Source organism: Corvus kubaryi, unplaced genomic scaffold, assembly GCF_017639235.1.
Source record: "Corvus kubaryi isolate FWS band 111438036 unplaced genomic scaffold, C.kubaryi_AGA036_p1.0 134, whole genome shotgun sequence".
NCBI classification, from domain to species: domain Eukaryota; kingdom Metazoa; phylum Chordata; class Aves; order Passeriformes; family Corvidae; genus Corvus; species Corvus kubaryi.
Window position 1 is genome coordinate 8448869 of NW_024580668.1, and position 13609 is coordinate 8462477.

Below are 13609 nucleotides of genomic sequence, written 5' to 3' on the forward strand. Positions count from 1 at the left end.
TGGCACCTGCTTCTATTGAGAAAAGTGAGACTTCTCAGTTGTCAGGAATCACTGCTATGGAGTGTTTACAGAGCAGCACTTTGCAATACACAGAGAATAAAAATATTTGGTTGTGGTCTGTACTCCATATGCTGCAGCAAGATAAGATCCCTGATATAAATAATATACTTTTGTTTGTTTTTATATATTTTTTAAGCTAAACTGTAGTAAGTCATTGCTGTAGTTGTCTGCTTACAAAGTGCATTGCCATCACATAAAATTGGACTTACAAAATAGTCATAAAGTGTGAAATGAAATTGCTTTAGGGTTTAAGTATGCCTTAGTCTGTCCCCTGGGAGCAATGGTTACTAATCCTTTAGTCATGTGATGGCATACAGAAGCAAAGATTTAAGCTTCAGGTGAAACTCAGGTTAGCTTGTTGTTCCCCAATGAATGGTTTGCAAGAGCACTCAGAGGTGCTTATTGTCAACCTTGACAACATCACAGACCAATTAATACTAACCTAGTGATGTAAAACCAGGTAACTTTTAATGAGAGTTAAAAAAGTTATTTCAAGTGTCCATTTTTTCACTTGAGCTGGAAGCACATTTTTTAAATGGCACTAAGAAAGCAAAATCACACAAACCCCCAAGAAATAAGTAAACTAAAGTCGCTTGGCAAAATTAATATTTTTCGTACAATTGATTTATCAATGAGAAGTTTGGTTCAGGTTGATGTGCTCAGTGTGTGATGGGAGTTCAGTAGGAGCAGGGGGATTGCAGGATCCCATGCTAAATGGTGACCAGCTGGCGTGGTGAGATGCTTCCTAAGGTGAGACCATTCTTGCTCACGAAACACTTTTTGAAAAACATTTGCTTATCACAGAAGAGATCACAGAAATTTTGGCTGTTCCCTTTTGAAGCAGAAACTTGAGTCCACCTCTTAAGTAACTGTTCTAGTCACCAAGTTATTCAGAGCTTAAATTTGGTCTCTTTTGTTCTTTCCCCCCAGATCTGTTTCACTTTTTTCAAATAGCACTACACTGGGGAAATGATTCAAAATTAAAAATTAACTGTCCTTCTGACAGGCTGTTTCAACAGGGATCAGTTTCTTGATCTGGTTCACAGTTCAGCTACAGGAACTCTGCTCACACAGCTGGGAGAGCCAGGGAGGGAGAAGCAGCAGTTTGTGCTAAACAGGGTATTCCCATTGAAAGAAATTCGCACAAAATGCAATTTTTATTATAATTAGAATTGGAAGCTATAGCTCAAACAGTTTAAGTAGGTGCTACCATTCTTTTGTTACTTCAACTGAATTAAAAGATTGTTCATATTATTAGGTCCCTCACAGACTGGCAAATTGGCAGCATACCAAGGTAAAGACACTGGCCTATTCCACAAGCACAGCTAAATCTGAAAGAATATGCCTGTGCATTGCTGTTTTCCTGTCTATTCCTTAATTTTTCCAGTTACATCCTACATTGCCTCAAGAAAACCTCTGTGCATTTGAATAACTTGCCAGTTAAAAAAAAAAAAAGGAAGTGTATTTCAGGTCAGTTTTTGTATGTTGTCTATGAGTCACCACTAGTTGATTTGAAAATCCCCAGTACACTCAGGCTTCTTGAACCAAGGAGGAAAATTACATCACTTTAAGTAGTTTTTGAAATTACTTAACCAAACATACATGTTTGTGTGACCATTTCATAAGATTGGTATTGAATCAGCACCTTTTCTGCTGAATTGTAGCTTGGATTTGGCTGTGACTGAATAGTCATTCAGTTCTGGTTTAATTAATAACAGTTTAATCCTTTTCCTGACCCCAAATCAGTTAGTTTAGGAAAGGAACAACATTTAAAAGTGAAAAGCATCCCATTATGGAACTTTGCAGCTGATTTTCATACTTAGAGCTGAGACATAATGTGCAGTGTCACAATCAGCTTCTTTGTAAACCCCACAGTCTGAGTCTGAAGAGCTGAAAGGAAACTGATGTGCTCCACTGGTGGCAGTTTTGTGCCTGGAAGTAAGAAATGAAAGCCAAAGGGCAGAAAATTCTACTGTCCATTTACCCTCCTGGTTTAAGGTGTGCCTGCATAGGGACAATCTAGAAATAAAAGCCTAAGTCTCTTCAGGGAGTTATGGGGATGGCTTTATTTGCTGGTGAGAAACTTGGCCTAGAGATCCCGTTGAGGATATTGTTTGCAAATTATAATAAAGAAACAAAGACTTAATGTGATGATGGGAAGATGAGAAAAGACATGGTGTGGTGCCGTTTTTTGTGGATCTCACTGAATGCAAACAGTTCCCATGCTGAATAAGCTCCATTTTACAGTCATGAAAAAAATAGCATTGGTTTTAGGTTTGATCATTTTTTTTAGTTGTGGGCTTTGGTTTAGCTGACACTGATGCTGCAGTTTCTTCCAGGATAGCTGGATTAGCACAGCTGTCTTGGGATATATGAAGCATATCCCAGCCCAAGGAGTTCTTCTGCCACCTTCTGTGCATAATCAGCTGAACTGACAAACCCTCTGAGTGTCCTGTCAGCACACTTGTACTGTGTTGGCATTTTATTGTCATAATTGCTTAAGGAGGGGAGGAAGCAGACACTATTTTTCACACACATAGGTGGCACAGCAGTTCCTTGTATTGTCATCAATCTAAATTTGGGGCTAAATGGAGCAGGAGGCAGATTTGCTTGAATCCAAACAGAGCAAGTAACAATAATGGCCTCAGACACATTGTATTGATTGATTCCAGTCAAGGCATGTCAGCAGATAACTGGTGCTAAATGCTGCCCATAGGTGTAAAAGGGGAGGGGTTTGTGGGAAGGGAAAGAAGTCACATGTCTTAGTGTCAAAGCTCAAAACGTAAGTTTTTGTTTATTTAAACCAGTTTTACTACCTTTCACCAAAATTTTATAACTTATGTCAACAGAAGAGTTTCTCAGAGAGCTGACACCTTATGTCTGCTGGGCAGCACTGCTGAAGTTGCTGTGCCTACAGAACTAGTGGGAGACACTTCTAGAATTGTTGAAATTCCAGATGTTGTTAGCCTGGTGTAGCTATTCTAGATTAGTAAAATGCAGGATGGGCAAACGCTCCTACATTTGTTGTCTCTCTTTCAGTTATATGTCCTTCCATCGATATTTTCATGTGGTTTTCGTATTTATTTAAAGTTTCCCTAAATGTTATCTTGACACATGTTAACCAAGCTTTTGGTCAATCAGAAGTCACCATATAGCACCATATTTTCCATTGATTTGTGTAGAAAGTAGCCAAAACCACTGGGTTGGTTTTTTTTTGGGGGGTGGGGGGGGGTGGTTCAGTTGTTTCTCTTGTGATATTGTTGAATACTGATCCCTGTGGTTCTATCTATAGTTTTGTTTTGTTGCATGGATTAAAAGCTTAAGGAAAAATTAAACTTGTTGACCCAACTCTAATGAAATTTCACTTGTGTTTTGTCAGAATCATATCAGTGTTCTTTGATTGCCCTTTACAGATGATTGTGTACTTGTTTCTTTTGAAAAATATCAGTAAGTTCTTTTTAATTGAGCTGAACATTTCATATTCATTAGGGATCACTGAAATTTTGTTCTGAGAGAATGAAGTTGCAAATGCTCTTATTTTAAAAAGATGAAATAAAAATCTTTGAAGAGTGTGAGTGACAAACCATAACCTTGTTGGAATGTTTTTCATCAATTAGCAGTCTTTAACCATGTTGCTTGTATCTGTTACAGATCCTGGCTCTGCTGAACGCACAGCACAAAAACGGAAATTTCCCAGTCCCCCACATTCCTCCAATGGCCACTCACCTCAAGATGCATCAACAAGTCCTATAAAAAAGAAAAAGAAACCTGGTCTATTGAACAGTAATAATAAAGAGCAGGTAAGAGAAGTCATGGTTTTATTGTGCTGGAATATGAAACAGTAGAGGATGTAGAGACAGCTGATCAGGAGCTCAGTCTTCTTTAAAGAAGCTCCATTTTTGTACTCTTAAGGAATGGATATTAATTTTTGAATGCAGTGGGGGTAGGAGTTGGTATTATAATTTCAATTTGAATGCTCTTTGATTATTGTTTTACATCTGTTGAAAAAGACCACCTGTGTCCTGTTTAGTGACTTCATAAAGGTAATAAGATGTGTAACAAATAAATGCAATTTGGAACAGAATTACTATGAATAATTACAGTAATGAATAATGACAATAATAAAACCAACAATAGCTGGTTTTTAAAATTAAAACCATTAACAGGAAATGTTCAGTAGTGTGATACCCTAGATTAGAAAGATCTCATAATGTCAGTGGAAGTTCCTCATCTGCTTGCAGTCCTTTCCTACTGTCCATTAGTCAGCTCCATCCTTGGTACTCTGTGGATTTCCTCCCCTTCCTTAAAATTTCCAGGCAATGTACACTCCTACCAAACTAGTAAAATCAAAAGGTCACACTGACTTCTCTGTCTTTATGCTTGTAACCTTATTTTTACTGTCTTCTGAATGCTGAATTGATAGCATGTTGTCCTTCTTAGAAGAACTTGACTCCACAAGAGTTTGACCTTTTCGGATTCATTGTATGATGCACATGAAAAAATTACATGAATTGTATTAAATAGCAAATGCTGTAAAGCATCTGCATCATCTTGGAGGAGATTACATGAAAGCAGTCTTCAGCTTTACTGAAATTACTTCACACCTGATGTACTGATGACATGTCTGTGTATTTTTCCAAGTGCTTTTTTGTGTCATGGGGTTTTTTGCCAGTATTATATAAACACAGGATTAAGTTCTGAGTGTTCAAAGCACTTTCTCCTGGCATAAGAGTATCTACATTATCCTGGTGCAATTGCACTGGTAAAGAGAGAAAATTAAATTCCCACTCACTGCAGTTGTCCTGGAAAAAAGGCTGTGAATAAATCAGGTCTTAAAACCCAGTGTCAATTGTATTTTATTTCAGGATGATCAGGAGGTGCAACTGTATCATGTGGAGGTGCCCTGGGGTCAGTTTGGCTTTTGCTGAGCTTCACTGCAGCTTGGGTTTATTCCTTTACATCTTGGACATTTTCTGGGCAGATGTTGCCCCACTGAAGTCTGAGCTTGTAACTCTTCAGTGCAGAGATAATTTTGCAAACAGTGGAATTGAATCCTTGGGTATTAATTTCCACTTTTTCTTCCTGCATTTAAAAATATATGTGAAAACACAGTTGCAGTTGTTGAACTTGATAAATTCCCCTTGGTAAATACTTTTCTGTTTTCCAGGTGTCTCAGACCTGAAATGTACAGGATAGAATAAAGTTGTGTATCTAATGAAGAAAACCTATCAGACTTGCTTATTTTGCTGTGTTTATTACAAGTTAGCAAGAAAATATAATCTATTTAGTTCTGTTTAGCTTTTACAAGTTGCTTTTCATTTAATGTTGTCTTGCATGTCAAATTTGAAGTGGGCATGCCTGAAGATTGTTGTGTCTAAATAGGTTCAAACTCTGCTCTATGTGGTAGTGGGAGTTAATTTAAAGATTATTTTAGTGCTGAGTAGATGTGAGCTGAACATACAGGTTCTAGTTTTGTTTGAAGTATGATGTAGCTGATAGCTGTGGTTCTGATTGACTGATAAATCTGTTTTGAGGTATGACAACCTCCCTGGAAACGTCTAACTTAATATTCTACATTACAAAATGCTTTATAATACATGAACATTTCAAGATAACATTGCTAAAATTATAGTTGCATGAAGCTTTGTATTACATATTGTGGGTGCAGTAACAGATCTTCAGAATTGTGCCATCAGGTATTTAAAGTGCTGAAAATCAAGCAAAGAATTAAAGAATTGTAGAACTAAGGTGAAAAATCAGAAACTTCTGACAGTTGGTCAGTTATAATGTAATTGAAGTAGTCAGCTTGTTTTACTACTAGTTTCAATATTAATTTAAACTGAATATAAATAGTGATCTTTTTCTCCCCAAAACAGCACTCTAATACTGTTTGTTTTCTTCAGTTTTCTGTGTCATTCTACAGGTCTTAATAACTTCATTAAAGCCTTTAAAACAGCTACCATCTAGTTGAGCTTGGAACTTAATAACTGTTAAAATTTTAACTCCTAAAGCATATTACTCTGTCTAGGACAAGTGAAACGGTCTCTTGATGCAGTTGAATCATTCATTTTCAGTCTTTTAGTTTTGTTCTTTGGGTTTCTCTTGAGTCTGTGAACCCTTTTTTGTTTTGTTTCTTAAGCTTGGCTTAGGCAAAATAAAGTGATAGATGTCTAAATGATAGAAATATCCTTGAACAGAAAACTTAATTCATCTCATGTTCCAGCAAAAATTGACTTCTCTTCAGTTTGGATGTTATGATTTCTGTGGAAGTTTCACAGGTTTTGTTTGTCTTAAAGCAGAATCTTTGAGTCTTAGAAAGTTAGTGTGGATATACTACTTACATCCACTTCAAAGTCAGAATATGTATTAAATTCCTCTGGTAATTTCCTTTATCTGCAGTGGAGGAAATGCCCCATAGCTGCATTTCCAAGTATAAAAGATTGAGATGTTGGTCTCACAGCTGTGGTGCATTTAGCTGCAAACAAAACATGTTTCTACACTGGAAATTGCAGCTTTCCCTTCCTCACTCTGGTTTCTTTGTTTGAATGCTTGTTGTAGGGATTCATTTGAAATGGAGTTAAACCCTTATGCTGTCCCACTTATTCCGTAAGATCCCATAGGAGCATCCTTCTGAAATTCTTGTCATGTGATTAAATGTGTGTATATAGAAAGTACAGAAGTAACACTTTGCCCATTTCTGTGGTGGGAACAAAGTCTTTTTGGGCTTTATCATCTGTAGAATAGAAAATGAAAACCACCAAAACTGGCGCAAAATCATGCAAAATTTTATGTGGCAGAATGTTTATGGATAACATCCTTTCTTTGCCTAAAATATTGTATAGTGTTAGATAATCTGGGGTTTTTTTTGAGATACAGCATCTTCAGGTGGGTTGTTGCTTCTACCTTGAAGATCCCTAATTCCTGCAAATAATTAGACCTCCTCCTTTGTAACTTTAGGTATCTGGAAATACCATGGTTCAAAGTGGCATGATGGTGCTTTCTGGGGACATTATTTATGCCCCATGTGACTGATTTTGTTCAGGATGCTTCAAAGGTACAGAACACGCGTATGGTTGCCCTGTTCTGTGAATCACACGGGTGTGTGACAGCTCCAGGGTCTCGGAAGTTGCAGATTTGTAAGTGGTGTAGGGCACCATTTACAAAATAAAAAATGACCTGAGAATCAAACAGACTGGTTCTTCAGACTACAAGTGTTTGCATAATTACAAGTGAAGTCACGAGCAGGTGGTTTTACATCCACCAAAAAAGTCACATTAAATGAGCTGTCTAAAATCTCAAGGCTGTTTCCCTCCTCAGCAAACCACCCCTCTGATGAATACCAAACAGAGAGTTTGAGTTCCCTTGTCATTAATAAATAGAAAGTAGTTTTCCAATAAATGTTAGCAGCTCTTCAAAGCTGATAAAACAAACTTCAGGTATCTGTGGACCCACTTAAGCCATCCCAGGCTCTTCACTTTTTGTGTTTTGATATCAGCTGTGTCATCTTTGAGCTGTCAGGCTCAAGGGGAAGACCAGTTCATGCAGGTTACAAAGCTGACACTGTTTTCTAGTGCAGGCAAATCAGTGGAGATGTGAGTCTTAAATTCTGATACACATTTAGGTGGTGAACGAAATCTCTCCTGTAGCGGAGGTGGCTGCTCAGGATGTGAATTTGCTCCTTTGTCATCCTTCTCTACAGTTTGCCTTATTAATCAAAATCAGCATTGGCTTGCTTCGTGGTACAAAGCTATAAACTGCTGCAAACTAGCACAGATTTGCATGGTGTTCAACTCCTTGTTTCAGGACTAACTTCTTCAGTTGGCCCAGGTTTAGCCACCACTAAATATCTTGGTATTTAGCTTGCACGGCCCCATGAAATTCTGAGTTTAGAGGGCCTAATAGCTTCTATAGCAATACTTCTTTCTTGAAGCTGAAAGTGTCTGCTGGCTTTTGTTGGATTGCATGTCTTGCACTCAATGCCCTCACTTGCCACAAAAAATTTATTTCTGGTCTTGAGTGCAAAGTGTCATTTGACATCTGAATAAGCAGTAAACTTCTTTATGAATGATTTTGTGCAATGACTAAGATACTGTGCTTGCATAAATGTTAATCAAACTCTGTAAATTGCTGTTTGCTTATATATTATGAATATTATGATTTGAAAAAATGCAAATTTGTTTTGAAACCAAACCTGTTTTTCTTGCCTACATTTCAGTCAGAACTAAGACATGGTCCGTTTTACTATATGAAGCAGCCACTCACCACAGACCCTGTTGATGTTGTACCACAGGATGGACGGAATGATTTCTATTGCTGGGTTTGTCATCGGGAAGGCCAAGTCCTCTGCTGTGAACTCTGTCCTCGGGTTTATCATGCTAAGTGTCTGAAACTGACAGCCGAACCAGAGGGGGATTGGTTTTGCCCAGAATGTGAGGTTAGTTGGATACAAGGAGTGGATTTCCTTCTTGGGTTTGAGATTTAAGCAGCTTTTCCTGTGTTCTGAAATGTTTCTGGTTTATTCCTACGTTGCCTCTTGGTCAAGGTACCAGAAAAATTTGTACAGAAGAGGAGGCATCCATGGTTCTGCTTTATCACTTTTTCTCTGCGTCACCTGGGTTGTGTTTGCGTTCTTACCACGAGTCTCCAACTTCCTTTATGTCTCCAGCTGTAGAGAAGCACCATTTCAAAGAGTGATCTCTTCATCAGGCACCAGTAATTCTGAAATCTTTCTGCAGTTTTCACTAGCTTAACTTGTGCTTCTTCTGGTGGCCTGATCAGCTTTTCAGCAGTGCGGAAAAAAATGCACTGTAGGGTCTACATAAACAAGTGGGTATTTTGTTACTCTTTTTTTCTGTGGAGTGAGGAAGAATTTAATCATTCCTCTCCGGTGATTTCTGGGGAGAGAATAGTTAGCATCCAAGTATCTGTAATGATGGCAAATTGGTTTATGGCATGTTTTCCTCTTATCAGTTATTGTATTAGAGCCCGGGTGACTTTCTCACTCTCACATTGCTCTGAGCCCACATTGTATATGGGAATTTTATGTATTCACATATTCACTTTGAGTGATCTTGAAGATGCTGGATAATTTTTTTGTTTTTTCTTTTTTTCTTCTTTTTTGATAACATACCCAGACCAAAACCCAGGTAAAACAGGCATCTGAAGTACTTACACTGCATTATCAGAAATGTTTTGTTTCTTATAAAACAGCTATTATCTTTCATTTGAATGCTAGAATGTTTCAGTGGAGAAGGATTTATCTAGAAATGTTTGCTGACAAAGTATTTTTTTAATCTGAACTTTTAGAAAATCACAGTTGCAGAATGCATAGAAACACAGAGTAAAGCAATGACAATGCTCACCATCGAACAGCTATCATATCTACTGAAGTTTGCACTACAGAAAATGAAACAGCCAGGGGTAAGGAAATTTTTGTGGGTTTTTTTAAATACTTGGATCATGTGTTTGTCATAATCCTGGGGCTTGCTTCCTTCCTTTAGTGGATGATGAATGTAGTTTAGTTTATCAGATTGTCTGTGACAGCTTCTGTTCTATCTGCCACCTGTCTAGCACAGACAGATTAGTTTAGGTTGTACAGACTATTTTGGACTGCATTTAAAATGTAGTTTCATCATGTAACTTCTGGATGTATTTTCAGTAGGTGTAATGAAAGCACAATGCGGTTTTCCAGTGAAACGTGGTGGTTTCTTACTCTCTGCAAGTGGACAATGCTGTCTCGGAGATAGAAGGGGAATGGGGAGACACGATCTCTTCCCAATATATTTATATGGACAGGAGCCCTAGGCATTGATACTGTTACATTATTGATTATATGTGTTGAAAATGTAGCTGCTATCTGTTACTAGAAATTGTTCTTACCACAGAAGTTGGTTGTATCACATACTTTTAAAATGCTGAGGATATTTTCTTAAGTGTGGCTAAAAACTGTGTCATTGTGTACTGTAAAACACAACAGTACCTTTTACAAATACCCCAGTTTTTGCAATTTCTGCAATTCATCACATCCAGCATGTGAAAAATCAGTTAAATGAGACTTTTTAATTCCTATTGTTCTGCTAATAATTTATTACCTTGCAACGTTTTATAATTACCTTTGAAGAATTTTGTCAGATAACACAGCAGGAAGTAGTATTAGAAAATGAGTGAGTATTGTGTCATTGATGAAACTGTTCAGTATTAGTAACCAGCGTGGTTATTATTTCCCCTAACAGACAGAGCCATTTCAAAAGCCAGTTTCACTGGATCAACACCCAGATTATGCAGAATATATCTTTCATCCAATGGACCTTTGTACATTAGAGAAGGTTTGTATGAAGCTAACAGAGGAAGGTTCCTTGAGTTTGATTGCTGTCTGTAACATTTCTAAAATGTTTGATGGCAGTGGGAGAGAAGTTGCTTAACATTATTTTGATGGGTGGGGTGGTTTCTTGGTTATTATAAAAGTCAGTTCATTTACAGCTTAAAAACAATCATGTTAACTGAAGTTCACTGTTTTGTCTGAGCTAGTAACAAATGCTCAGGAAAAATAGTGGGAAAAAGACAAGCTTATGCTGCTGACTTCCTCCTGTTAAATTCATCTGATTCCATGAATGATCTCCAGGAGAGACTTTTTAAAGTAGGATTTTCATTTGATCATTGTTTGTAAGCTATTTATGGATCATTGCTTTATTAATTAGGGACCATTTGATGTATCTCCAGGGGTCATTTCAGACTCATTTTACTGATCATTCAACAAATACTGTAATCTCCACTGCACCTGAGGTGTGGAAGAAAAACGAAACAGTCAAGAGGTGGATAATGGAACTTTCATTCTCACTTCAATAGTAATTTGAAAGTACACATAATGAAATTCTCCATTCTCCATTGCTTAATGAAGAGTGAAGCATTGCAGAGCTTTGTTCTGTCAGGACCTGGTGAAGAGACAAGTTTTCATTCTCTGTGTCCTCACAGTGGAGGCCAATGTCTTTATGGTATAAAGTGTAACAAAACCATGGGACTGATTTTATTTAATCAAATTGCTTTGCCCACTGGGTAGACTGTAATATCAAACATATTGTCTAATGTACTGTGACCAGTATTTTTTCTGGGTCTTGTAAAAATTAAAACTGCTGTGGAGTGATAATACATCAGTAGAAGAAATCAAGGACATTTTTCTGCAGAAACATCACGTTCCTAACACTGTGTTAGGAACCATGTTTTTTTGAAATGTTGAAGATATTGATCTAAATAATTCACTATTTAGATTTAATTTAGACAGTTCATACATTTTTGGGGCAGTCAAAAGGCACCTTTTGAATTTGATAGATTCTTAAGCATTTAGAATCATAAGTATCAAAGAATCACAGACTGGTTTGGTTTGGAAGAGACTTTAAAGCTCATCTTGTTCTGACCCGCTGCTGTGGACAGAGACGCCTTCCACAGGACCAGGTTGCTCTGTCCATCCTGGCCTTGAACAATTTCAGGGGTCAGTTTTCTTTACTGTATGACTGATAAGACACAGCATTCAGGAAAAAACTGTCACTTTTTATTAACTTCTCTTTCCTGATACATTCTTAATTTCTTCTTTACAGAATGTTAAAAAGAAAATGTACGGTTGCACTGAAGCATTTTTGGCTGATGCCAAATGGATTTTGCACAACTGCATTATTTACAATGGGGGTAGGTATTAATATGTACATCTATCCTCAGATATGAAACTTTAACATAGTTGAAGTCATGGAGCAATTTGTAGACTTCTACACTGAAAGGGTCTTCCTGTTAATGACCGTGATGCCATAATTTTTTTTTAACAATTGGCATAAATAAAACTGTAGGGCCAGATACAGCCTGTGCTGTCACTTGCTCATTCCACCTTAGAGAAAACATATCTGAAATAAGTTAGAATCATGGAATGGTTTGGGTTCATAGGATCATTGGATAGTTTGGACCTTATATGACCTGATCCAACCCACATCATTTCATTCCAACCCCCAAATTGCTTTAGTGTTTTGCATTGTGCAGCACTTAATTGAGACCTAATTGAGAAGATCATACAGCACATCCCTCATTGAAAGAGTGTGCCAGTGGTGGGAAGGCTGCAATAGGCCACAAAAAGGAGCATTTAAAGATTATTAAATGTTACATTGAGAAGAAAAGTGCTGATGTTCTGCTTTTGTAAACATGTAGTTCATGCATATGTTTTTACATAGTTTTTTTAGATGTTCTCTTTTGGTTTCATGAATGACTTTTACATCTGGAAACTGTTGATTTTATCATAGTTCTAGCATAACAATTTTCTTGGTTAAAGTATTTTATTGTTTCCTCAGGAAATCACAAATTGACACAAACAGCAAAAGTCATCATCAAAATCTGTGAGCATGAGGTATGAGTGCCCCAATTAAATTAATTTTTCTGTATGTTTAGTGTTCCATTTCATGTATTTGTGAGTGACATAATAAATAGTTTATAAGGTGTGTATTGCGGATCGATAGTTTTTGAGGGCTTCCTTATGTCTAGGTACACATATCCATGACCTGCAGAATGGCATTGGACAAGGGCATTGCTAATGTGTCTTCCACTAGGATATTCACTATTTATAATTAAGACTTGTGGGGAGGGGAGGGAAGAGAAGAAAGTGGATATATGGATTCTGCTCAAAGGCACCTGTCTTGTTCATGAATATTTGGAGTTGGAAAAAGAGACCGACATCTTCTGATGCATAGATGCACTTTTTGGTGGTTCTTTTACTGTAACAATATGATTTTCCTCTAAATAAATGCAAATGCTCACACTTTGGACTCTGTTTAATCTCTCCAATAACTTTGCTTTTTCTTTTCAGATGAATGAAATTGAAGTATGTCCGGAATGTTACTTAGCTGCTTGCCAAAAACGCGAAAATTGGTTTTGTGAGCCTTGTGTAAGTTAAGAATTATGGTAGTCTAGCTACTACATTAAACTAGCAGCTCTCATTTGACTGTTACCCCCTCTTTGTTTTAAACCTGTGGTGGTTACTGAGTCAAGGGAAGCTGCTGTAGTTTACCTCGTAGTTTGTGCTGGCGTATCATCCTTGTGGAGTCAGACTGTCTCAAGATACTTAACTGTTAAGATTGCAGGTTTTCACAAAAGGATTGGTCCAGTCAGAAATAGTTGTAAAGGCTGTCAGCAGCCAGTTCACAAGTTCTCTGTCCTCAAATATAAGGTAACTGCCTTGTGCCACCTGTGCTTACATGTGGTACCCTCAGTGCTCGGAGGATTTCTGAAATGTGAACGTCTTTCTGCAGATGTGCATCAGTTTAGACTTGGTTTTTCTTTTGTGACCTGTTGATGGGTTGTATGTTTTCTGTTTAATACTGAACTGAATTTGGGAAGACTCCTTAAAATTCTTAAGTAGAAGTGTATAATCCATCAAGTTCTTTCATGGGCTGTCCTGGTTTCAGCTGGGATAAGAGTTCATTTTCTTCTTAGTAGTTGGTACAGTGTTGTGTTTCTGATTCAGTATGAGAATAATGTCGATGACACACTAATGTTTTGGTTGTTGCTAAGTAGTGCT

The 13609-nt window shown here is 37.4% G+C and overlaps 1 protein-coding gene across 7 annotated transcripts in view; it reads left to right on the forward strand.

Annotated features, from left to right (window-relative positions):
- The window catches only part of ZMYND8 (zinc finger MYND-type containing 8), a 49823-nt gene that overhangs the window by 17136 nt on the left and 19078 nt on the right, over positions 1–13609 (forward strand). For 6 of the 7 annotated variants that reach the window (XM_042049390.1, XM_042049380.1, XM_042049342.1 and 3 more), the window contains exons 3-9: positions 3712–3860; positions 8276–8494; positions 9367–9480; positions 10293–10385; positions 11652–11739; positions 12387–12442; positions 12899–12976. In XM_042049390.1, coding sequence (XP_041905324.1) covers positions 3712–3860; positions 8276–8494; positions 9367–9480; positions 10293–10385; positions 11652–11739; positions 12387–12442; positions 12899–12976 — 797 coding nt within the window. The remainder of the gene's footprint in view (positions 1–3711; positions 3861–8275; positions 8495–9366; positions 9481–10292; positions 10386–11651; positions 11740–12386; positions 12443–12898; positions 12977–13609) is intronic. The other variant, XM_042049374.1, reaches the window with a different exon arrangement.